Source organism: Schistocerca piceifrons, chromosome 5 (assembly GCF_021461385.2).
Source record: "Schistocerca piceifrons isolate TAMUIC-IGC-003096 chromosome 5, iqSchPice1.1, whole genome shotgun sequence".
Taxonomy (NCBI): Eukaryota; Metazoa; Arthropoda; class Insecta; order Orthoptera; family Acrididae; genus Schistocerca; species Schistocerca piceifrons.
The window spans coordinates 79,781,343-79,808,433 of record NC_060142.1 but is presented as its reverse complement, the minus strand read 5'-3'; the positions used below and the strand labels follow the sequence as shown (position 1 = coordinate 79,808,433).

Below are 27,091 nucleotides of genomic sequence, written 5' to 3'. Positions count from 1 at the left end.
ACTACATGGCCAATTACATGGCCAACTACAGCTTATCTCTGTTCACCAAAGAGATTCAATGAAGTAGTAAGGCAATAACTTCTTATTTTTAAGCTCAAACACAAAGAACTGAGAAATCTAAGTCAACACAGAAAACAATACTAAAAATCAAAGAGTAAAGAAGATTTTCCATGTGCTCATCGCCACAGAATAATGCTGTGCTTCACTGTGCATTCACGGATGATGTTCTGGTGACTCCCATAAACTCATCATTGTAAAGAGTCCATGGAACATGGAATGAATAAACAAACAATTATCCTGAACACCAGCTTCTCTAGGACCTTGGAAAAATTTTTTAGCAGGAAGATTAGGCGGAAGTTTGTGACCTCAAGTTTCCTTAACCCTTCTTGAAAAATGCTTTCACACATGCATATTTGAATTGCAGTGGGACAGTGCCTTAATGTAAGCATTCATTAACTGACACAAAACTGTAGTTATATATTCATGACAATGCCTGATTATCCTTGTGGAAACACTACCAACTAACTTTTTATTTTCATTTGTTTGATTGTCTTCTTTATTTCAATGTGATGGGAGTTATGTGCATCTGATTGACTCTGCTGCTGCTGCTGCTGCTGCTGCTAGCTTTATGCAGACAAGCTGTCACAGCATTCACTAAGCCACTTCTCTACAGCTGTTGAAAAAATGCATAGTGAAGATTTTTAGCAATTTCCTCAACGATTTTACTGTATTTCCAGCATGGCTTATTTCTGTGTATGATATGTACTCTACTTTTTCCCCCATTCTTCCTTTTTATAACTGGCCAGATGCTTTTTGCTTTGTTGTTGGATTTCAGATGTGATCTACAAAATTTTGTATTTTTATTGACACTTTTTCTAATATTACAGTACTATTAATACATTTATAATTCTCTTTTTTATGGGTCATCAGATACCTACACGATTCATAAAACCTATTTTGTTCTATACAAAATTTTGACCCCTCCGGTAATCCATAGTTTCCTTCAGTCGCTTGAGAATAGTTTTTAGAACTTTTCTTTCTTTTTTTTAAATACAGTTTGAAGCAATGACACAAACTCATGAGAATGTTACATTTGTCATTAACCTTCCTTTCCATATGAACACATACATAGAGCTCCAGTCAATATGTTGCAAATACAGGCTGAGATTTTCTAGGGCGTCATCAGTGGCTAGCCTGCGAGATTTAAAGGAATGTTTGGTTTTATTACACCGGCTGATGTCATTCACTGTAAGTAGTTGTCCACCATGATTTGACAGTCTCTTGACAATTTAACTTACAATGACACAGCTCCTCTAGCCTCTTTCAGTGAATATAGTGTCAATTAGGGTGTTACAGTTATGCTAGTAGGGAAGTTACCTACTGCACCTAGGTTGAGCTACTCCATCAGGTGCTTTAATTCTTCCCTAATGTTATTTTTATCTAAGAAATTCATACCGAAATCACACTTTATAATTAAATCCTTAATTTTGGAATGTGTTTAGCTCAAACACTGTTCCAGTTTGTTTAAAAAATGCCCATTTTTTCTTGAGGAACCCTGTACACTACCACTGACATATGATGTGTGGTAATTTCAGTTCCACAGGCTTCACGTTGGAAATCTACACAGTAAGTACTTGAGTCAACAGATTTAAATATTAAATTAGTTTTGACATAAATTGCAGCTCCATCTTTCTCCTTAATAGTGCTACAATAGCTCGCTGCTAATGTGTTGCCTTAAATTCTAGGCATTTCAGTTCCACCCCTTACAAGACACTTTGTGAGACATATTATTTGGGCACAGCTTATAGATACTGTAGCTTTTGTCTCAAATTTAGAAACTCCAATTGGTTTATGAGACCACTGATACTTTGGTGGAACACATACAGTTTTTTCTTATGCCATTTTTCATCTTGTTGCTATACTTTGTTAACGTAACACCTCCCAGTACACTTCAATTGAGTACAGTACTAGTAAGTATACTGATGTAGGAACTATTTAATCTCGGGATTGCACCATTTAAATACTGCCCACAATCTGTGCTTTCCTCTTTGTTGGATGATGCCAAAAAGAATCACCACTCAAAACAGTTGCTCTTCTTGTCCTAGGGCACTTTCTTTGAGACGTTTCCAAAATCTGGGAATCTCCCATACTGAGTAGCCCATCATATATCGTACCAAGTACATTATCTGAATTTTCTCTCTGGATTCTAGTTACATTTGGGACACTTCCTTGTTCTATGAAATCTCCAGCTTGGCTTGGAATGGCGCAGCTTCACTGACAGCAGATTTCATGCTGATTCTCTAAACAACATGTACTTCTTGGCCAACAGAGGTATGACCTCTGTAGCATGGCAAAGCACACTTGACATCTTATTAACTACTTCTAAAATATTTGTTATTGTGGTATTTTTCCCTAACCTACTGAGTCGGAAAATCATATGTTATGTGGACTCATTTTCGTAAACTGCTTGCATGGTCTGACTCAAAGCTTCAACTTGCCAGTATTTCCTCTCATTACTTCCAGCCTCTGCATTTATACATTCGTTCATTCACATGTTCTGTAAATCTCATAAACAAGGACAGACTTTGGGTACGTGGACCAAGTCAAGTTACACATCAATAGACAGAAGCAGCCACTGCAAGCTGCTACTGTATAGTGCATTAACAACAAATAATGACTTGCTCTAATTTACTCACACAGATAATTATATCTAAACCACTTTATATATGAAATCAAACAACTGAAACTCCACTTTATACATGTTATGCACAGTAGGGAAAAAAAAAAATTTACACTGAAAAAGCCACATCACCTCATCTTCTTCTGCTCAGCTGCTTGTTTGATATAATGCTTCAAACAAAGAATATATGTAACATTGTACATTCCACTATCATCTGTCTATATACTCACAGGATCAATAACTGTTTAGCATAAACATTAGAGTTAATGTCCCTGAGCTGAAATGTTCTAATAAATTGTAGAAGATGCCTAATAGTAATAGACACAGCTGCAGCAATTACTGGAGAAACAACAAATGTTAACTTAGACAGCACAGAGGATAATCATGCATTTGTGCTTTTCCATAAGAATCTTGTTACAGAAGAAACCCCCCATACTATAGGAAACTTAAAACCCTAAAGGTATTTCTACAGATGTGCTATACATAACAGAATGTCATTTGGAAATAACAGAAAATGAACAGATGAACCAAAATGGAAACATCTCAGTATTGTATTACTCTAAGCCTAATACAAGGAAAAGGAAGTGGCTGTATGCACAAAATGTGAATAAAGTACCAGGCCATAGACGTGAATGAATACTCCATTGAGCAGCTCTTACAGTGCTGTATTTCAATAACAAATTTCGAAACATACCGATAACAGTTCCGCAGTGTGCAGATACAGGACCCCAACAGCAATTTTTTAAAACTTCATTGGAAGTTAGATTTTGTACTTGTAATACTGAGTAGAAATAATATAACTGTATGTGAAAATTTCAATATTAATTTAATTTTGTGTAGTTCTGATAGAGGGCCAACTAGAGGGTCCCTCTTTGATTTGATGCCTGTAGCAAAATTCCCAGCAACAAATGAAGGCCATAGGACATCAAAACATATTTTTTCTAGGAAGAGAGATCTTTATTTATCACAAAGAAATAGTTCTAATCAAGACTTAAAATGCGTTATAAGCAGTATTGCAAAATTGCTCAGGGTGTGTTGTGTGTCCTACATACATCAGACAAGAAATTCAAAATTACAAACCAGCTAAGGATAATTTGGAGCATTATTGATATGTAGTCATAAACTCAGAAAGGAAAATGATACTGAACTCTCATATAACTGCAGTAGTCATGCAAGTGATATGGAATTCATGACATTAACTACTAAATTCAATGAAGTGTTTCTAACTGTAGATGAAAACAAGGGTATACAAATGGTCCACAAAAAGCAGATCCAATAAACTTGCTTACAAAGGCAATACCTATTACACAACCAAAAAGCAGGTTTGTTACTCATCTGCTAGAGAGATTACAAATCACTGGGTCATTAAAAGAGAGTAACTCTTCTGTCTACAATGATATCTCGGCTATAGTACTACAATTTTTTGCAGACTTGGTAGCACCACCTTTTAATTTAAATACTTAAATATAAATACTTTATTTAGCATCCTTGTATCTCATCATTATAAAAATGATATAGGATTTCTCATACATTATATGCCCATAAATAAAATGCGTAACAACATTCATAACATGCTAAATTAGAATAATAGATGAATAAAATTTAGTTTTTAATGAGCATTTTGGGTCATTACGATGAAGGAAATAAGCTACTGTATATTGAATGCTGGTGACTTAAGTATTCCTTGACACTATAAAAAATTCTTGCTAATTAACATTTTTTTAAAGTTCGTTTTTGAATATGTGGAATTTTGGTATACTTTTAATTTCCTTTGGTAGTGCACTAAATAAGATTTTTGGCAGATAAACAACACTTTTTTGATACATAGCTTTTGTGTGACTTTATCTATGAAAGTCGTCTCTATTTCTCGTTTTGTAGTTATGAACTTGACTGTTTAACAAAGAAAGTTCCTGGTGTGCCTTGATAAAACATATACTTTCATAAATATAGATACATGTAGAGTCATCATTTGTAGTTCCTTGAAAACTTTTTTTAGATGATTTTCTGTGTGTCATACCTCTGATTATCCTTATTGCCTTCTTTTGAAGTACAAATGAGTGTTTGGCCAAACTGGTATTCCCCCCAAAATATGATACCATATCTTAGTGTGCTATGTATGAGTGCAAAGTATAAACACAACACTGCATCAACACTACAGGAATGTTTTTAGTATTCTAAGAACATAACAATACTGACTTAATTTTTTGTTTAACATTTCTGTGTGTTTCTCCCACATTAAATATCCATCTAGCCATAATCCTAAAAATTTAGTGGGGGGGGGGGGGGGGTTGCTTTGTCTACACTGCTCAAGTTTTACAGTTAGGTGAGTTTTTACTTTGTTTGTTATATGTCTGATGTTCATCCAAACTGTTTTTTTGTCATTAACAATTAATTTGTTGTTTGTAAACCACATGTTTGCTTCTTCTGTGGCTACTTTGACTCTCTCCAGTAAGTCAGTTTCATTTTTAGCTTTGACAAATAGACTGGTGTCGTCAGCAAACAATACTGCATCTGCTGTTGATAAATGGCTTGGCAAATCACTATAAATGTTAAGAACAGCAATGGCCCCATTACAGACCTCTGCGGCACACCATACCTGACTATTTGGTATGTCGATGAGTAGACTGTACCCGCATGCTGTATCTCTACCTTCTGATACCTATTAGAAAGATATGATCTGAACCAATCTTGTGCTACTCCACGAACCCCGTAGCAATATAGTTTTCTGAGCAGTAAATTATGGTCAATGACATCGAAAGCCTTAGATAGGTCCAAAAACAGTCCACAGTTTAGTTAATTTTTGTCTACAGAATTTATGAACAGTTTTAAAAAGTTATAAATTGCTGTGTCAGTTGACCAATTTTTTCCAAAAACCGTTTTTGCCTTTTAACTAGAATTTGATTTTTATTAAGAAAATGAGACAGTCTTTCATGCATTACTCTTTCAATTACTTTTGAAAATCCAGATAACAATGATATAGGCTGGTAACTGATAACATAAGACTGGTCACCCTTCTTGTAAATAGGTTTGACAATCGATTTCTTTAGTTTTTTCTGGGAAGATTCCTGTGCTAAATGACATGTTAATCATGTCAGCAAATGAGGAATCTATGTATCTTTCACTGTTCTTTATTGCTTTGTCTGCTAGCATAAGAAGTGATCTTCTTCAAATCTCATAACATATATCTATAATATAATCTCAAAATAATTAACATAATTATCAGTTTGAGTACATTAGCACTAGTCAATCAGTTGCTAGGGTACTTCACAGAAGTAGCCAGCCATGGTGGCTTATGCCTATTAATATACAACTCGACTCGTTCCACATTCGTTAAGGTTCTCCTTCGTGAAAGGATTTAAAGAACACGATTTGTGAATGAATGAATAAATTCAAAATCTCAAGAAGCAGTAAAATCAGATTTGACTCTGTTTAATACTGGTTTTTATTAGTCTCTACATATTTATTTCCTTAATTTTTGTTTCAGTTTTACTGTGCTAGCCACTTCATCTCTATTAGACATTAGAATATGCGCGCGCGCGCGCCCACACACCCACCCACACACACACACACACACCACACACACACACACACACACACACACACACACTTACCTGTAACGAGTAAATGTCAGATGGTATAGGTGGGACACAGCATTTCTCAATTTTTTTGCACAAGGTATAGAGATTCATTTTTTCACCATAGAATGGTGACTGTAGGGCTGCCAGCTGAAACATGTTTTCAGATACTGTTACTGGAAAGCAATTCGACTACAGTCTAATGTATCATGTGGTTATAAACTTCTGCAGCAACTTACCTCATAAAGGAGGCATCCCATGGACCAAATATCACTTTTAAAGTTGTATCCTTGTTCATACATTCTTTCTGGACTCATATAATAAGGAGTACCAACAAGTGAATGAGCAGCTGTTGTTTTGGAACTGAAAAAATCTACTGAGGCCCAAGTCACCAAGTTTTACAACACCTTGTGATGTCATGAAAACATTTGCTGGTTTAATATCTGCAAAGGAAGTGTCAGCACTTACAGCTGTTTAAAATTCTCGGTGAAGTTTCTGAACTGAGGATGAGTCGGTAAGTTATCTCCCAGTTTCATTGTCACTGGTGAAATCTGGGACAACAGGGTGAAGTTACGATGTATCAAAGAGAAAAAAGCAGAAGCCCATGGTTTGCAGTACCACTGAACATGAAAGTAAATGTGATGGTATAGGCAAAATTACATTACATCTGGAGTCAGCAGGCATTACCAAACAGGAGGCACCAGGATGCATAACTTGGCTGGTATTGATAAAAAGATATATGGCAACTTCATTAAAGTTAGAGATTGTGCAAAAGAAGTAAGAATGAAATCCTTCACCTATGGGTAAAGGCAGTGAACATGCAATATACAGCGTATGTCAGAAGGAAAGGTACATGCTTTGACGGGTGGTACTACTGGTGATTCTGAACAAAAAAAACTTCTAATAAACATATGCCTTTTTCTTAACCATCTCTGAGTAAACCAACGGTAGACAAGTGTTTTGTCACCGATTGGAGCTCAGTTTTGCATTCCTATACCTGGGCACAAGCATGTGAAATACAACTGAGAAGGTCCTCTCATGTCCACTCTGCACTTGTAGACGTCGCTCTTCAGCCGCCCCCGCAAACAGTAATCCAATGGGGTGACCTCGGTGGCCAAGTAATGACTCCATGGCAACCGATCCAATGACCAGGATATGTTGTGTTGAGATACTGTGTCACTGACCGTGCAGAATGTGTAGGAGCTCCGTCATGGTGAAAGTACATATGAGCTCGTGTTGCCAAAGGGATATCCGAACATATTCTGGTAACAAATTTTGAAGAAACTCAAGATAGTGTGTCCCAGTAAGATGGTTATCTAAAACAACTGGACTGATGAGTTACGTCACCAATAATACTGCACTACACATTGACTGAGAAACATCACTGAAAATTAATTTCCACAGTAGTGTGCACATTTTCATTTGCCCATACATGAGAGTTATGTGTGTGTTGTTGACTCTGCTGTGGGCAAATGTTGAGTTATCAGTGAATGGAATACGTGGAATTAATTGCTCATTGGCAATGATCTATTGACAGAATTCTTGCCGGGCGGCAGCATCTCTTTGATGCAGATGTTGTACAATCTGCCGATGAAAGGGATACAGACCGTACTCGTGTACTGTGCGTATCACTCGTGTTTGTGGAATACCAGTTGGGCAGCAATTCTTCTAGAGCTAGTGGTACGGTTGTGTTCCACTACTTGAAGAATGTTCTAGACTTCATTAAGAGTTTGTTGTACAAGATGTTCAGAGACAACATTATGCTGGGAAGCATACCATACTCGGGCAATCCGTGAAACAGCCTGCTAAACACCTTGTTATCTGGCACTCTGCAATTCGGAAATCGTTGTTGGTATTCTCGCACAGCAGCTCTGGAACTCCCATTGGACAAACCATGGACAAACACCATTTCAGCATACTCTGTATGTGTGAAGATCCATGGCATTTTCACTACACAAAACTGTATTTGTTGTTCATGTAACAACACTGTAGCACCATGCACTACAACAAGCACTGTCAGACTGATACTTGATGTAAATAACTTTACCGTGCGCAAGTGAACTGCGTACTGACACGGTTAGTAAGGGACGACACTATATGTTTCCCATTCCTAGTTGTTTTCATTGGTTTACCCGGAAATGGTTAAAAAAAGGGCATATGTTTATTAGGAGTTTTTTGTTCAGAATCACCCCTAGTATCATCCCTCAAAGCTTGCACCTTTCCTCCTGACTCACCCTTTATATCAAGCAATGAATGTTTCAATTTACTTACATCTTGCACCTGGGAAAAAATTTCAAGTGCAGATTAGTATAATCTTAAGTTACTGTTAGAGAATAATGCAGCTTAGACTTATCCTAATATACTACAACAGATGAAATAAATAAGCATTTTTTAATATTCACAAATTCTTCAAATAAGTGAGACAGTTTATAATATTCAAATGCTTATTTCGACAAATAGGGTAAATTTAATTAATAACAAATGTTAAAATTGGAATGCAGACTTGAATCTCTGTCTATTATCCACAGCTTCTGACCTACTCTTGTGAGTCAAAGATGCTGATAATATTTAATCTCACATTTGTTTTTAATTACAGCTCCAATCTTTCTTTCCTTTGTCTTACATGTCATACTCTAGAAACAAGTTTATCATTATTACGAGGGCAGTTCAATAAGTAATGCAACACTTCTTTTTTCTCGGCCAATTTTGGTTGAAAAAACCAGAAATTTCTTGTGGAATATTTTCAAACATTCCCGCTTCGTCTTGTATAGTTTCATTGACTTCCAACAGGTGGCAGCGCTGTACGGAGCTGTTAAAATGGCGTCTGTAACGGATGTGCGTTGCAAACAACGGGCAGTGATCGAGTTTCTTTTGGCGGAAAACCAGGGCATCTCAGATATTCATAGGCGCTTGCAGAATGTCTACGGTGATCTAGCAGTGGACAAAAGCATGGTGAGTCATTGGGCAAAGCGTGTGTCATCATCGCCGCAAGGTCAAGCAAGACTGTCTGATCTCCCACGTGCGGGCCGGCCGTGCACAGCTGTGACTCCTGCAACGGCAGAGCGTGCGAACACACTCGTTTGAGATGATCGACGGATCACCATCAAACAACTCAGTGCTCAACTTGACATCTCTGTTGGTAGTGCTGTCACAATTGTTCACCAGTTGGGATATTCAAAGGTTTGTTCCCGCTGGGTCCCTCGTTGTCTAACCGAACACCATAAAGAGCAAAGGAGAACCATCTGTGCGGAACTGCTTGCTCGTCGTGTGGCTGAGGGTGACAATTTCTTGTCAAAGATTGTTACAGGCGATGAAACATGGGTTCATCACTTCGAACCTGAAACAAAACGGCAATCAATGGAGTGGCGCCACACCCACTCCCCTACCAAGAAAAAGTTTAAAGCCATACCCTCAGCCGGTAAAGTCATAGTTACAGTCTTCTGGGATGCTGAAGGGGTTATTCTGTTCGATGTCCTTCCCCATGGTCAAACGATCAACTCTGAAGTGTATTGTGCTATTCTTCAGAAATTGAAGAAACGACTTCAGCGTGTTCGTAGGCACAAAAATCTGAACGAACTTCTCCTTCTTCATGACAACGCAAGACCTCACACAAGTCTTCGCACCCGAGAGGAGCTCACAAAACTTCAGTGGACTGTTCTTCCTCATGCACCCTACAGCCCCGATCTTGCACCGTCGGATTTCCATATGTTTGGCCCAATGAAGGACGCAATCCGTGGGAGGCACTTCGCGGATGATTGAAGCAGTTATTGATGCAGTACGACGTTGGCTCCGACATCGACCAGTGGAATGGTACCGTGCAGGCATACAGGCCCTCATTTCAAGGTGGCGTAAGGCCGTAGCATTGAATGGAGATTACGTTGAAAAATAGTGTTGTGTAACTAAAAAGATTGGGGAATAACCTGGTGTATTTCAATGCTGAATAAAACAACCCCTGTTTCAGAAAAAAAATGTGTTGCATTACTTATTGAACTGCCCTCGTATTTTATATGGGTGTTGCCATAAATGCCTGCACTCGACTTTTCTGCAAATTAAATTATTAAATAGTTATACTAACCCCTGTGCATTATGCGTTTTGAGTGCATATGCTCAACAGCACTACACAACTGAACAAAATATTTCCCATATAGTCCTTTCAGGTATGAGGCGTCTGTGGTTTACGGAAATGTTTTATCATGCGTGAAAGATCCCCAGCATCTGCAAGCTCTAGAACAATGTTGAGCTCATTGTCTTCAATAAAAGATCCCAGAATATTTGATGATATTTGGATGGTCCAATTGCTGAAAACAGAATTAAATATTATGAGTTCATACAATGTTTAAGATAAACTCTATGCTTGGTTCCACAGCAACATTAAATTTCTTTAAAGTAATCATTTTCCTGAAGAGAACACTATTTAATAGGGACGTCTCCCCCCCCCCCCCCCCCCCCCCCACCACACACAACACACACACACACACACACACACACACACACACACACACACAACACACACACACACACACACACTCTCTCTGGGCAACTATCCTCTCACATGTAGGTCTATTGTTAAACTGGTTAACTGCAGATTACCAACTGCTTGCCGAACATACTGTACACCATAGCCAATAACCTCAACTGAGCCATTTGGATATTCACCCATCACCAGCTTCTTTGTACTGCACAAAGCAAAATTGCCTTTCAGCACACCCTTCATTTTCACAATTGCTGTAGCTTTAAGGTACATTCGTTGTCATCTCATTTCTTTGCTAACACACACACACACACACTCGTCATTTTTCCATTTGCCAAAATTATGTTGTAATCACCTTTCCCCAGATACTTCCTCCATTCTCTCCCCCCCCCCCCCCTCCCCAAATCTCCAAAAACATGCAAGTTGCCAACAGATCTACCACGTAATCATATTTTCTTCCTCCTCCTCCTCATCGTCATTGTCATCGTCGTCATCTCCATCATACCTCAAAGAGTATTTTAGGTTATTCAGAATATTCTAGCATACTGTTTATTTAAAGTAGTTATTTGAAGAGTAACTGAGTAAACTGAACCTTCCTAACAGATTAAATCTGTGCGCCAGACTGGGTCACAAACCTGCGACAACTGGCAAGTGAAGCTGTGAGGATGAATTCCTTAAAGTTAGCACATGAAAGTTGGGAAGGAGTATACATAGAAACTAAAGTGAATAGCAAGTTCTCCAATTTTATGTCTGAGTTTAAATTAAAATTTGAAGGAACATTCCCCAAAGCATTAATTCCCACAGGAACACCCACCAACAATAAATGGATTACTAAAGGAATTAGAAAAAATGCTCAAACTTGTAAACACCTAAACTCCATTAAAAAGGACAATAGTGATCCAGTTTTTTTGCACTACTACAAAAAGCTACAAAAGAATCTACAGGAAGGTACTCAATACAGCAAAAAATAAAATAAAAAAAAATAAAAAATAAAAAATCAGCGAACGACAGGTTCATAAATTTACCCAATAATAAAAGTAAAGCTACATGGGCTGTAGTGAAACAAGAAACAGGAACTGTGAAGCAGAGAGGTACAAACACACAAATCAGGAACAAGGAAAACTTCCCGAAAGAATTAATAAATTATGTGAATACCTACTTTAGCAGCACTGCAATGAACTTACAGAAAATTTTTCCAAAAGGTGCTAATCAACCAATACAGAAGCATATAGCAAACTCAATGGCATTGCTTCCAACTACCGAGGAGGAAGTATGCAATGTTGTAAGGCAATTAAAGAACAAAAACTTGGCAGGTTTAGATGAAATCCTAATGTGTGTGCTGAAAAAATGTATAAATGGTATCAAAGCTCCACTAACAGAAATCATAAATGAATCCTTCAAAACTGGTTGCTTCCCTGACTATCTGAAGCATACCAAAATTTTACCAGTTCACAAGAAAGATGACGTAGAAAACGTTGAGAACTACAGACCAATAGCCCTATTGTCATGCTTTTCCAAAGTGATAGAAACAATAATGAAAAACAGGTTTTTGAGCTATCTAAGTAAATTCAACCACCTCTGCAATGACCAGCAAATTTTCAGGCCTGGTAGAGGTACAGAATCTGCAATAGCACAATTTACAAAAACAGTTTTAGAAGCACTAGATGAGAACAGCTATGTAACTGGCCTTTTCCTAGACCTGTCTAAGGTATTTGATACAGTTGACCACCAGAAGCTGTCGCATAAATTAGAGGCTCTAGGAGTAAGGGGAGTGGTTTCATTTATATCTAGAAAACAGAGAAGCAGAGTACAGTCAGTAGAGATCACACATGTCTCTAGTGGATCAAAGTACATTGAGAAACATATATCTGATCTGGGGAAAAAGTGCTCAGAATTTACAAACAGTATTTAAAATGCAAAAGAAAGCAATATGAATTATAACAAAAAGCAGTAAGCGGGCCCACTGCAGAGAACTTTTCAAAATGTTAGAAATTCTAACTGTTTCTTGTGAATTTATATTCCAAACCATAGTGTACATCAAGAAAAATATAGAAAATTATAGCACAAATAGCAGTTTTCATAACTATAGTACAAGAACAAGTCACTGTCTTCACCTAGACAGGAAGAATAAACATAAGACTCAAAACAGCTTCTTGTATGAAGGTGTAAAACTGTATAAAAAACTGCCGCAGAAAATAAAAGCAGCACATAACATGTACCGCTTTAGGAAGAATCTTAAATTGTTTTTGCGGGAACACTGCTTTTACACTATAAGTGAATTCCTTAGTAAAAAAGATTGTAAATAGCTTTTGTTTCACAATATTTTGATAAGGAGCAAAAATGATTGTAAATAACTCATCTGTCACAATGTTTAACTACATGTACCGACAAACTGTATAAATATATGAACGTATGCAACTGACAACATCCATACATTTTAAAATGTCCACGGATGGCTAAATAAACAAATAAATAAATGAGTTGTGCTTGGATAGTTCAGTTAGTAGAGCAGTCTTAATGTACTAGGAAGTTTCAAACTGTCACACACACACACACACACACACACACACACACACACACACACACCACTGCAGAGTTAAAATTCATTCTGGAACCTAGTTAATTAACACATTCCAGTCGCTACCCATATGTACGTTGTGACCTCCCCAACAGTCTGCACTCAAAGAACCTCTGAGTGTGGCTTTCCCAATTATTACCTCATGATGCGTTATTTCTGACCATTGGTGGGTTAAGTCAGTTGTTCACTCTTTTAGTACTTTGGAGAGCCCCTAAATGGATATTCCTGCTTCCACAAAGTGCTACATGACTCAAAAAACATATTACACGCACAATCAGTTCCCACACATTTGTTGTCACAAAAGTTTTGTCGTAAAATGGGGACAGTTTGACTGATGATGACATTCTGAGGCTGCGTGAAGAATGTTTTTGAAAGTGGTGTATAATGGTTTTAAATCAATGACACTATTCTGAAACATACAGTAATTCACTTGAATCCTTCATTTTAAGCAGGAGTCATACAATGAAGTTGAAAAAGCTTACGATGTCTGGGGGACTGCAGCAGTCACTGTGGCCCAACTGGACTGTGTAGCAGTAAAACCACATCAATACAGGAGTATTGTGACTGTGGGCATGGTGGTTTCTGATGAAATGTTCCTATAAAATGTTAATGACAGCCAACCATCACATACGAGAGCACTTATTTTTTGTTGCATTATGTCCATGCTTATCACAATCCAGGGACACTAGACAGGTAGAACACTGTTAGTATATTTGAAGTGTCTGAAGATTTAAATAATTTGAAATGGAGGAGGATGAAATTTTCTTATCTATGACAAACCTAACTTTATGTACAACCAAGTAAATGAATATGTACAGTTATCCAAAGAAATATTATATTTAAATTTAAAGAGAAGCAATATAATATGTTACATTACTCCAGCATCAGTTGTGTTCTACGTCATATTCTACCCATATCCACAATCAATTTTCAAACACGATATTAAACAAGTCTGGATGCTAAACACTTTAATGGCTCTCTTGAGTACCTACAGACAAACCTGAACGTAATACATGTACATTATGAAGTGGAACCCAAGTTATACAAAACACCTCTAAAAATTGCAAGACCACAAATAACACTGTACTGCACAGAAATAATTCAAAAGCCAAGATTGTGCGGGGCTCGGGCCAGCAGGGAGAGGTGAATGTCCGACCTTGATTTCTTTCCCAGCCACCAACTCAACAGTCTACATGCAGCTCATTTTCAACAATACAGCATTTAAGTTGCTTATTTCCAGTGACTGTATGTTTTTGTGCTATTGTGACTAAGGGGAAAGATGTTGTGATTACTTTCACTGATAAATTAGCTGTTATCAAAGAAGTTGAAGAAGGAAGTTTATTGAAAACTGCTGTAACTAGTTACAGAGTTGCTGTTTCCTTTGTTCTGAATGGGTGAAGTCTTAATCTACATTTCTAGAACAAGCTGCAAAAATTATCAAATAAAAACACTGAAACCATCTGACTTTGAAAAAAGTGTGTGAAGCTCTTTATCTTTGGTTCATCCAGAAATGAGGAAAAGGCATGCCTCTGATGGGGCTGATAGTGCAAGAAAAAGCTAAGATGTTAGCTGAGTTGTTAGCTGAGAAAGAAAAAGAATTTTTTCCATGCTATTTGTGTTTACACAGGTTTAAAAATGGATATAGCATTCAGCAACTGAATGTATGAGGAGAAAAGTTATCTGCAGACCCAACTGTGGTTTGTGTTTTCAAAACTGAGTTTTAAGATTACACTCAAGACCAGATTAAGGACCAAATTTACAACGCCGATGAACTGAGTATTAATTTCAAGAGGTTGCCTACAAAATCCCTAATTTCCTCAAAAGAAACATCTGCTCCAGGGCACAAAATGAAAAAAGTATTGATAACTGTTCTTTTGGTATTAAATGCCACTGACACACACAGATTGCCAACCCCCACCTCCCACAATGTGTATCAGGATGTCAAAAAATCATGAGCCTTGAAGGATTTTGCCTGAAATGTGCTGACCTTTTTTTATAGGACCCAAAAAAATTCTTGATTTGTCTTACGATCTCAACATGGTTTGGTGATCAGTTTGTACTGAAAGTTTTTAACTGACAAAGGTCTGTAAAAAAAAAAAAAAAATCTTATTAATTGACAATGTGCCAACACATCCCTGTGATTTAAAAAGTGGCACTACTGCTGTATGTTTCCTTCCCCAAGATGTTATCAGTCTAATTCAACCAATGGATTGGGGCATAATAGCTATATTTAAATTGAAATGCAGTGTGCTATTTTTGAGACCCAACCTGCAAAATAGTATCTTATGAAACAAAAACATGAACAAAGCGCTGAAGGTAGTAAATATGAAGCACGTATTTATTGGTGTGCACAAACTTGGGTTAATGTGAAAGCAGAAACTCTTTAAATGTGCCAGAGGAAACTGTATGAGGGGGCTCGAAAGAGATTGCTTAGATAATTTTAAAAACTGGGCACCAATGGTAAAAAGATTCCCGGATGCGAAGAGGGGTTGTGTGTGAGGTGGATGAATGGGTTGTGGATGATTTGCTATACCTATGTTGTTATCTTTTAGGGTATCCTAAAATTTATTGAACAATGGAGGGAGTCAACGCCAGCTGGCATCCTTCTACTGAAAAGACAGCAGGCCATGGTTGCTTGGAAATGTTTCGAGGGATGCAAGAAACAAACACTAATTACCGACAAGGAAAGTTGCTACTCACCATACAGCGGAGATGCTGAGTTGTGATATGCACAATAAAACAATACATACAATCATAGCTTTCGGCCATTCAGGCCCTTTGTCAGCAGCAGGCGCGCGCACACACACACACACACACACACACACACACACACACACACACACACACACCTCTGCAGTCTCAGAGAGCTGAAACTACACTTGTGTGTATCTTTTTATTGTGCCAATCATGACTCAGCATCTCTGCTATATGGTGAGTAGCATCTACATCTACATCCATACTCCGCAAGCCACCTGATGGTGTGTGGCGATGGGTACCTCGAGTACCTCTATCGGTTCTCCCTGTTCCAGTCTCGTATTGTTCGTGGAAAGAAGGATTGTCGGTATGCCTCTGTGTGGGCTTTAATCTCTCTGATTTTATCCTCATGGTCTCTTCGCGAGATATACATAGGAGGGAGCAATATACTGCTTGACTCCTCGGTGAAGGTATGTTCTCGAAACTTCAACAAAAGCCCATACTGAGCTACTGAGCATCTCTCCTGCAGAGTATTGCACTGGAGTTTATCTATCATCTCCGTAATGCTTTCGCGATTACTAAATGATCCTGTAACGAAGCGCGCTGCTCTCTGTTGGATCTTTTCTCTCTCTCCTCTATCAACCCTATCCGGTACAGATCCCACACCGCTGAGCAGTATTCAAGCAGTGGGCGAACAAGCGTACTGTAACCTACTTCCTTTGTTTTCAGATTGCGTTTCCTTAGGATTCTTCCAATGAACCTCAGTCTGGCATCTGCTTTACTGACGCTCAGCTTTACATGATCATTCCGTTTTAAATCACTCCTAATGCGTATTCCCAGATAATTTATGGAATTAACTGCTTCCAGTTGCTGACCTGCTATATTGTAGCTAAATGATAAGGGATCTTTCTTTCTATGTATTCGCAGCACATTACACTTGTCTACATTGAGATTCAATTGCCATTCCCTGCACCATGCGTCAATTCGCTGCAGATCCTTCTGCATTTCAGTACAATTTTCCATTGTTACGACCTCTCGATATACCACAGCATCATCCACAAAAAGCCTCAGTAAACTTCCGATGTCATCCACAAGGTCATTTATGTATATTGTGAATAGCAACGGTCCTACGACACTCCCCTGCGGCACACCTGAAATCACTCTTACTTCGGAAGACTTCTCTCCATTGAGAATGACATGCTGCGTTCTGTTATCTAGGAACTCTTCAATCCAATCACACAATTGGTCTGATGGTCCATATGCTCTTACTTTGTGCATTAAACGACTGCGGGGAACTGTATCAAATGCCTTGCGGAAGTCGAGAAACACTGCATCTACCTGAGAACCTGTGTCTATGGTCCTCTGAGTCTCGTGGACGAATAGCGCGAGCTGGGTTTCACACGATTGTCTTTTTTGAAACCCATGCTGATTCCTACAGAGTAGATTTCTAGTCTCCAGAAAAGTCATTATACTCTAACATAATACGTGTTCCAAAATTCTACAACTGATCGACGTTAGAGATATAGGTCTATAGTTCTGCACATCTGTTCGACGTCCCTTCTTGAAAACGGGGATGACCTGTGCCCTTTTCCAATCCTTTGGAACGCTACGCTCTTCTAGAGACCTATGGTACACCGCTGCAAGAAGGGGGGCAAGTTCCTTCACATACTCTGTGTAAAATCGAACTGGAATCCCATCAGGTCCAGTAGCCTTTCCTCTTTTGAGCGATTTTAATTGTTTCTCTATCCCTCTGTCATCTATTTCGATATCTACCATTTTGTCATTTGTGCAACACTCTAGAGAAGGAACTACAGTGCAGTCTTCCTCTGTGAAACAGCTTTGGAAAAAGACATTTAGTATTTGGCCTTTAGTCTGTCATCCTCTGTTTCAGTACCATTTTGGTCACAGAGTGTCTGGACATTTTGTTTTGATCCACCTACCGCTTTGACATTAAGACCAAAATTTCTTAGGATTTTCTGCCAAGTCAGTACATAGAACTTTAGTTTCGAATTCATTGAACGCCTCTCGCATAGCCCTCCTCAAACTACATTTCACTTTGCGTAATTTTTGTTTGTCTGCAAGGCTTTGGCTATATTTATGTTTGCTGTGTAGTTCCCTTTGCTTCCGCAGCAGTTTTCTAACTCGGTTGTTGTACCACAGTGGCTCTTTTCCATCTCTTATAATCTTGCTTGGCACATACTCATCTAATGCATATTGTACGATGGTTTTGAACTTTGTCCACTGGTCCTCAACACTATCTGAACTTGAGACAAAACTTTTGTGTTGAGCCATCAGGTACTCTGAAATCTGCTTTTTGTCACTTTTGCTCAACAGAAAAATCTTCCTACCTCTTTTAATATTTCTATTTACAGCTGAAATCATCGATGCAGTAATCACTTTATGATTGCTGATTCCCTGTTCTGCATTAACTGTTTCAAATAGTTTGGGTCTGTTTGTCACCAGAAGGTCTAATATGTTATCACCACGAGTTGGTTCTCTGTTTAACTGCTCAACGTAGTTTTCAGATAAAGCACCCACCCGTTATGAATGGTTGAGTCTCCCAGTCTATATCCGGCAAATTAAAATCTCCACCCAGAAATATAACATGGTGGGGAAATCTACTCAAAATATTTTCCAAATTATCCTTCAGGTGCTCAGCCACAACAGCTGCTGAGCCAGGGGGCCTATAGAGACATCCAATTACCATGTCTGGCCTGCTTTAACCGTGACCTTCACCCAAATTATTTCACATTTCGAATCTCCATCAATTTCCTTCAATACTATTACACTTCTTGTCGATATAAACACGCCTCCCCCTTCACTGTCCAGCCTGTCTCTGCGGTATACATTCCAACCTGAGTTTAAAATTTCATTACTGTTTACATCTGGTTTCAGCCAACTTTCTGTCCCTAGGACTATGTGGGCATTGTGACCGTTTATTAATGAGAGGCAGTTCTGGGACCTTTCTGTAGACGCTCCTGCAGTTTTCTATTACCACATTAATATTGTTATTCCCTGTTGCATTTTGCCTGCTCCTACCTTGCCGCGTCTCAGGAGGCATCTAGTCAGGCCTAGGGAGGGAATTCTCTAACCTAAAAAACCCACATGTTCACTCCACACGTACTCCGCTACCCTTGTAGCTGCTTCCTGCATGTAGTGCACACCTGACCTATTCAGGGAGACCCTACATTTCTCCACCCGATAGCGGAGGTCGAGAAATTTGCACCCCAGATCTCCGCAGAAGCGTCTGAGCCTCTAGTTTAAGCCTTCCACTCTGTCCCAAACCAGAGGACCGCGATCGGTTCTGTGAATGATACTACAAACAGTTAGCTCAGATTCCACCCCGCGAGCGAGGCTTTCCTTCTCTGGTATTGTTACATTCCATCATAGATTTCCCATTGTTTGACAGAAATTACAGAGTTTTTTTGAATGAGTAATTTATATGCTACAAACTACTAAGTACAGTATATTGTATACCTATGTAATATGATCCTAAAAATGTAATTTCATCTTTAGTAAAGTAAGTAAGTAAGTAAGTAAGTAAGTAAGTGTTGCCTACAAAGAAATCCTTTCAAAAATACATACTGTAATTACAATACAAAACGCTACAGTATGTATTTAGGTGTCCATGAAATAACCAGAAAAAACTGTTATCTCAAACAGCTTCCCCCTTTGGTTTGGTTAACAAGGGTTGTACTGTGTTTATATTTTTACATATATTAATTTCTTAAGTTTTCAGGTAACTTTTGGTCAATAACGTAGCATGAAGGGTTTGAAGAAAAAAAGGCAATGAATTTTAGAAAGCTACAAGCTATGTTTAAATAATGATTCCCGTGGAGGCCCGGGAAAAGAATGGGCCTTCGGTATGTTCTGCCAGTCGTAAAAGGCGACTAAAAGAACAAACCACTAATAGGGCTAACCCCCCTTTTAGTGTGATTAGTTGGTTCAGGACAGAACTAAAGAAGCCTCAGACAAGCGCCGTCATCATCGGGGACGACGCTTGAACCCTATCCCCGCCCACAATGGTAACAACACTGCTAGCCAACTGGAAAATGATTTAAATCCAAATAGAGGTGTTTTGCAGGATATGCTTCCTGCAACCACCCTAGAAGGAAAACAAAGGCAGAGGATGAGATGGTCAGATGAAGTTAATCGACACCTCATGTTCAGTTATTACCAAGCAACAAACCTAGGAACCAACACAAATGGATACAGATCACAAGTATACACAACATTTATTATCAGATACCCAGAATTAAAATTTTTAACAGAACAACGTCTAGCTGATCAGATCCGTGTAATAATAAAAATTAACAGGACACCCCAGTCAGAATTAGAACACATCAAACAACAAGTACAACAAATACTGGAACAAAATAATGTGCAATCAGAAGAAGAAGAAAATACAGTAATGGACTCAAACATCCCAGAGCAAACAAACAAAGAACAACACGCATCAATTAAACAATCAGAGGAAAATGAAATCTTAAGACAGCCACCAGAACAAGCACAAATAGAACACAAAGTGACACACATGTTAGATATAGAAGAAAAATTTCAGCTGACATATATAGAATACAAAGACACAAATACAGACATTAAACCATTCTTGCATAGACCGCCAAATAACCCACAAGTCGAAACAACAATAAAAACTATCAACACAATCATACACAACAAAATAAATGAAAACACAATTATGGAAGAATTACAACTACTGGTTTATATAAGAGCACTCACTACACTAAATATACACACTAGGCAGAGATCAAAACCAACCAACACACAGAAGAAACCCAAAAAACCAGCATGGCAACACAGGCTACAGATCAGAATAGAAAAACTGAGAAAAGACATCAGACAGCTAACACAATTTATAGGAAATGAAATGTCAGAAAAAAAAATGAAAAAGGTTAGGTAAAATCTCACAACAAGAAGTGATAGAGCAATTAGATGAAAAGAAGCAGAAATTACAAGCATTGGCCAAACGACTTAGAAGATACAAAAAAAAGTGAAAATAGAAGGAAACAAAACCAAACATTCAACACAAACCAAAAGAAATTTTACCAGACAATAGATAACACACACATTAAAATAGACAATCCACCAAACATAACAGACATGGAACACTTCTGGAGCAACATATGGTCAAACCCGGTACAACATAACAGGCATGCATGGTGGATACGAGCAGAAACAGATACATACAAGATGATACCACAAATGCCTGAAGTGATAATTTTGCAACATGAAGTCACCCAAGCAATTAATTCTACTCACAATTGGAAAGCCCCCGGAAAAGATAAAATAGCAAATTTCTGGCTAAAGAAGTTCACCTCAACACATTCACATCTAACTAAATTAGTAAACATATCTAAAAACAAATATGATGTGACTTACCAAACAAAAGTGCTGGCACGTCGATACACACACAAACAAACACAAATATACACACAAAATTCTAGCTCTCGCAACCAATGGCCGCCCCGCCAGGAAAGAGGGAAGGAGAGGGAAAGACGAAAGGATTCGGGTTCCAAGGGAGAGGGCAAGGAGTCACTCCATTGCAGACCCATACACATTCCCTAATACACTTACACATGGAATAACTTATCTGAAACCTAAAGATCAAGCAGACACAGCAAACCCAGCTAAATATTGCCCCATAACATGCCTACCAACAATATACAAAATATTAACTTCAGTCATTAAACAGAAATTAATGACACATACAACACAGAACAAAATTATAAATGAAGAACAAAAAGGCTGTTGCAAAGGAGCACGAGGATGTAAAGAGCTTCTGATAATAGATGCAGAGGTGACATATCAAGCTAAAACTAAACAAAGGTCACTACACTACGCATACATTGATTACCAAAAAGCTTTTGATAGTGTACCCCACTCATGGTTACTACAAATATTGGAAATATACAAAGTAGATCCTAAATTGATACAGTTCCTAAACACAGTAATGAAAAATTGGAAAACCACACTTAATATCCAAACAAATTCAAATAATATCACATCACAGCCAATACAGATTAAGCGTGGAATACACCAAGGAGACTCATTAAGTCCTTTCTGGTTCTGCCTTGCTCTGAACCCACTATCCAACATGCTAAATAATACAAATTATGGATACAATATTACTGGAACATACCCACACAAAATCACACATTTGCTATACATGGCTGATCTAAAACTACTGGCAGCAACAAATCAACAACTCAATCAATTACTAAAGATAACAGAAGTATTCAGTAATGATATAAATATGGCTTTTGGAACAGACAAATGTAAGAAAAATAGCATAGTCAAGGGAAAACACACTAAACAAGAAGACTATATATTGGATAACCACAGCGACTGCATAGAAGCGATGGAAAAAACAGATGCCTATAAATATCTAGGATACAGACAGAAAATAGGAATAGATAATACAGATATTAAAGAAGAACTAAAAGAAAAATATAGACAAAGACTAACAAAAATACTGAAAACAGAATTGACAGCAAGAAACAAGACAAAAGCTATAAATACTTATGCTATACCAATATTGACCTACTCATTTGGAGTAGTGAAATGGAGTAACACAGACCTAGAAGCACTCAATACACTTACACGATCACAATGCCATGATCACAATGCCACAAATATAGAATACATCACATACATTCAGCAACAGAAAGATTCACATTAATCAGAAAGGAAGGAGGAAGGGGATTTATCGACATAAAAAACCTACATTATGGACAGGTAGACAATTTAAGAAAATTCTTTCTAGGACGAGCAGAAACTAGCAAAATACACAAAGCAATCACTCATATAAATACATCGGCTACACCACTGCAATTTCATAACCACTTCTACAACCCTCTAGGTCACATAACATCAACAGATACGAAGAAAGTAAATTGGAAAAAGAAAACACTACATGGCAAGCACCCATATCATCTAACACAGCCACACATCGATCAAGACGCATCCAACAAATGGCTAAGAAAAGGCAATATATACAGTGAGACGGAAGGATTCATGATTGCAATACAGGATCAAACAATAAACACCAGATATTACAGCAAGCATATTATTAAAGATCCCAGTACCACAACAGATAAATGCAGACTTTGCAAACAACAAATAGAAACAGTAGATCACATCACAAGCGGATGTACAATACTAGCAAATACAGAATACCCCAGAAGACATGACAATGTAGCAAAAATAATACATCAACAGCTTGCCTTACAACATAAACTTATAAAACAACATGTTCCCACATACAAGTATGCACCATAAAATGTACTGGAGAATGATGAATACAAATTATACTGGAACAGAACGATTATAACAGATCAAACAACACCACATAACAAACCTGACATCATACTCACCAATAAAAAGAAGAAATTAACACAACTAATCGAAATATCCATACCCAATACAACAAATATACAAAAGAAAACAGGAGAAAAAATTGAAAAATACATCCAACTGGCTGATGAAGCCAAGGACATGTGGCATCAGGATAAAGTTGACATTATACCAATTATACTATCAACTACAGGAGTCATATCACACAATACAGCTACATCCAAACTTATATATACAACTACAGAAATCCGTAATTATTGATACATGTTCAATCACCCGAAAGTTCCTAAATGCAATATAACATATACCGTACAGTTAAAAGGAAGTCACGCTTGATCAAGGTCCACGTCACTTTCCATTTTTGACCAGACATAACGTCTGAGAAAAGAAAGAAATAATAATGATGATGAGGCAATTATGGTAATGCACAATGTGACACACATAATACAATGCAACTGGTAATTTAAAATAACAGTGCACTAGTTGTCAGCATTATAAAATTACGTTACAATTGATAAATTCCTTTATATCATAGACTGAATGAGCAACTAACCAGTCATCTATAGGCTTAGCATACATCCAGGATTAGCCCGGAGATTCCTGATTTTTTAGTGGTGTGCAGGGTTACAAAAATGTCTAGGATTTGAGATTTTATGGCCTGGTGAAGATCTTTTTGACTTTTAGACATATTATGTTCGAGTTTGCCTTTTTAAACATATTCTTACAACCATATACCTCTCTCAGTTGGCCTTTGAGCAAGCACTGATGTCAACGGGGCGACATGGCTACCAATTCCACCACAACTTTTCACTTAGCCATTTGGCAACACAACAGGGGCAATGTGTTTATGTTGTTTTCATGTGCAAAGAAACTCATCTACACACTTTTGATCATTTTACTTCAATTTGTTTTTTATATTATTGTTTGGCAATGGGCAAAAGAAAGTGTGTGTTTAATGTTAACCTGCAACATGAATACAAATTTTTGAGATTTATTATGCATTGAAAGTAACATTTAATGTGTTTATTGCACACTCTATACTGGAGAATTTTCTGTTGTACACACAGGAAATGGTGATATTAAAGACCATGTGAAAACAGCTAAACATAGGAGTGCTATTAATGCTAGTGCTTCACCAAGACAAGCCAAATATGGCAATAACAGTGATCTGAAGTGTGCTACTAAAGAGGCTACATTTTCCTACCAAACTACTAGACATTAACTTACAGCCAGTTTCAAAACATCAAACTGCCTATCTAAACTACTTTAAAAGTTATGTGACTGAAAATTTTCCAGCCAGAACCAGAATCAAAGCAATTATGGTTATATCTAGTGAAAAGTGCAACTGAATAAATAAAGTTTAATGTTTCAGTGAACACTCTAGATTTTTAAGTAATTTCAAATATATATCCTGGGTTGGGCAGAAAGAGCAATGTAATCCTAGTTGTGTAGTGTTTATTAGAATGCTTGTTCTGATAATCATTTACAATGTTTTAAAGCTTACTACTAAATTATAGTGTTCCATGAGTTCATAGACAGTCTGTGGTATGGAGTATAACACATCTATTGCTTCTTACAGTGTAACAATGTACATTTCAGCATTTTACTTCTGGTACCTCATTTACGAACAGAGGTTTACTGTGTGGACTATGTGAAAAACCAGCAATCGTGCTAATGGCTTTCTTCTTGAGTATTAAGTTGTCATGCTTACAGCTGGACTTGACACTGTAAAATAATGCTATTTTTTACGATATTATGCTTTGGAAAAATTTTAAACGCAGGATATTCTAATATATGTATATTTCAGGTACACAATCTGTAAGTCACTTTGACAAATAAATTACTCTGAACAACTTAACACTAATATATTTCATATACTGACTCCAACATAATGTATCATATTTCATCATCTAGATTTATTTCCAAAAACTTGAAATAACTTGGATCATTTGACAGAAGCTTGTCAGTTAGACTAAAAACGATCTGCTGACTTTCGTTTCCATTCAGCAAGAATCAGTTTGCTTTATGTCAATATTAAGTAACTGTCTTAGCAACACAAGTTTTGAGGCTACTGAAGTCATAACTACTGCAAAGAAAAACTGTATCACCTATATATCAGATGGTGCATGTAGTTGGATGGCTGTTTGGGGTTTAAGGGACCAAACAGCAAGGTCATCAGTCCCTTGTTTCAAATGTGGCCCATTCCGCTAGTGTGACATCTCAGGAAAGTCAGAATAATAAAAGGGAAAAGACTAAAAATGTAAAAGGGCAGTCATGTTGTCAATGGTAAAAACAAAATGAGGTCTCAGCGCCCTGCCCCAACACCAGAGAGAGATTAAAAACCTTAAAACTGAGAATAAAAACCACTTTCCCGGAGGAAACCGAGAACCAGAGAGACCATCCAGGAATCGTCAGCCAACTTCAAAGGTAAAGTGCGGTAGAGCCCATACTTGGCACGCAGAGCCAAAAGAAGGGGGCATTCAACCAAAATGTGGGCTACTGACTGGAAGGCTCCACAACCACAAAGTGGGGGTGGCTCATCACGCAAAAGAAAACCATGGGTCAGCCTGGTATGCCCAATGTGGAGACGACACAGTGTGATCGAGTCCTTTCGGGAGAGGCGAAAGGAAGAACGCCACGGGCCTGGTGTCACCTTAATCGCACAAAGTTTATTAGACAGGGGAGTAGCCTCCCAAGAATTGGCCCATGACTGTGCGAAGTGGGATTTGATGTGAAGCCGTAAATCCGCTGCAGGAGGGGTTACAGAAAACGGGGGGTAAGTGACTGCTCCCCCAGCCAAACGATCAGCGAGCTCATTACCCGGGATACCCACATGGCCAGGGACCCAAAGGATGTCAATGGAACAAGCACCACGGTGAATATCAGCGAGATGGTCATGGATGGCAGAGACCAAGGTATGGCGCGGAAAACACCTGTCAATAGCCAAAAGGCCACTCATTGAGTCCGTACATAACAAAATGCGGTTGTGTTGGGACTATTTAATAAAGATAAGGGCCTGGGAAATGGCCATCAATTCCACAAAGTGGGGGTGGCTCATCACGCAAAAGAAAACCATGGGTCAGCTTGGTATGGCCAATGTGGAGACGACACAGTGTGATCGAGTCCTTTCGGGAGAGGCGAAAGGAAGAACGTCACGGGCCTGGTGTCACCTTAATCGCACAAAGTTTATTAGACAGGGGAGTAGCCTCCCAAGAATTGGCCCATGACTGTGCGAAGTGGGATTTGATGTGAAGCCGTAAATCCGCTGCAGGAGGGGTTACAGAAAACGGGGGGTAAGTGACTGCTCCCCCAGCCAAACGATCAGCGAGCTCATTACCCGTAGGTGGCAGCAGATGAACTAAAAACAGTACCAACCCGAACCCTGAATGACCGATGGAACAGGAACTGGTGGATAAAAATCGGGAGTGGGCCCCAAAGACCCCACTGATGAAGGGTAAGTAAGATGTGATGGCGCCAGGCCGTGTCATAGGCCTTGCGAAGGTCAAAAAATAGTGTAACCAAATGGCGGCCCTGGGAAAAAGCCTGCCGAACTGCAGATTCCAAGCGAAGTAAATGATCGATTGGAGACCATCCCTCTCGGAAGCCACACTGGTAAGGGAACAATAGATCCTGAGATTCGAGGACCCAATTGAGCCGATGGGCTACCATCCGTTGAAGTAACTTACAAACAACATTGGTCAGACTAATTGGCCGATAGC

The 27,091-nt window shown here is 38.3% G+C and overlaps 1 protein-coding gene across 1 annotated transcript in view; it reads right to left on the bottom strand.

The window, feature by feature from the left end:
• LOC124798471 (serine/threonine-protein kinase Nek7-like) overlaps positions 1 to 27,091 on the bottom strand; it is a 64,084-nt gene that overhangs the window by 18,902 nt on the left and 18,091 nt on the right. Inside the window, 7 exon segments of the mRNA XM_047261904.1 lie at positions 6,292 to 6,405; positions 6,495 to 6,626; positions 6,628 to 6,698; positions 10,331 to 10,394; positions 10,396 to 10,428; positions 10,430 to 10,522; positions 10,524 to 10,553. Coding sequence (XP_047117860.1) covers positions 6,292 to 6,405; positions 6,495 to 6,626; positions 6,628 to 6,698; positions 10,331 to 10,394; positions 10,396 to 10,428; positions 10,430 to 10,522; positions 10,524 to 10,553 — 537 coding nt within the window.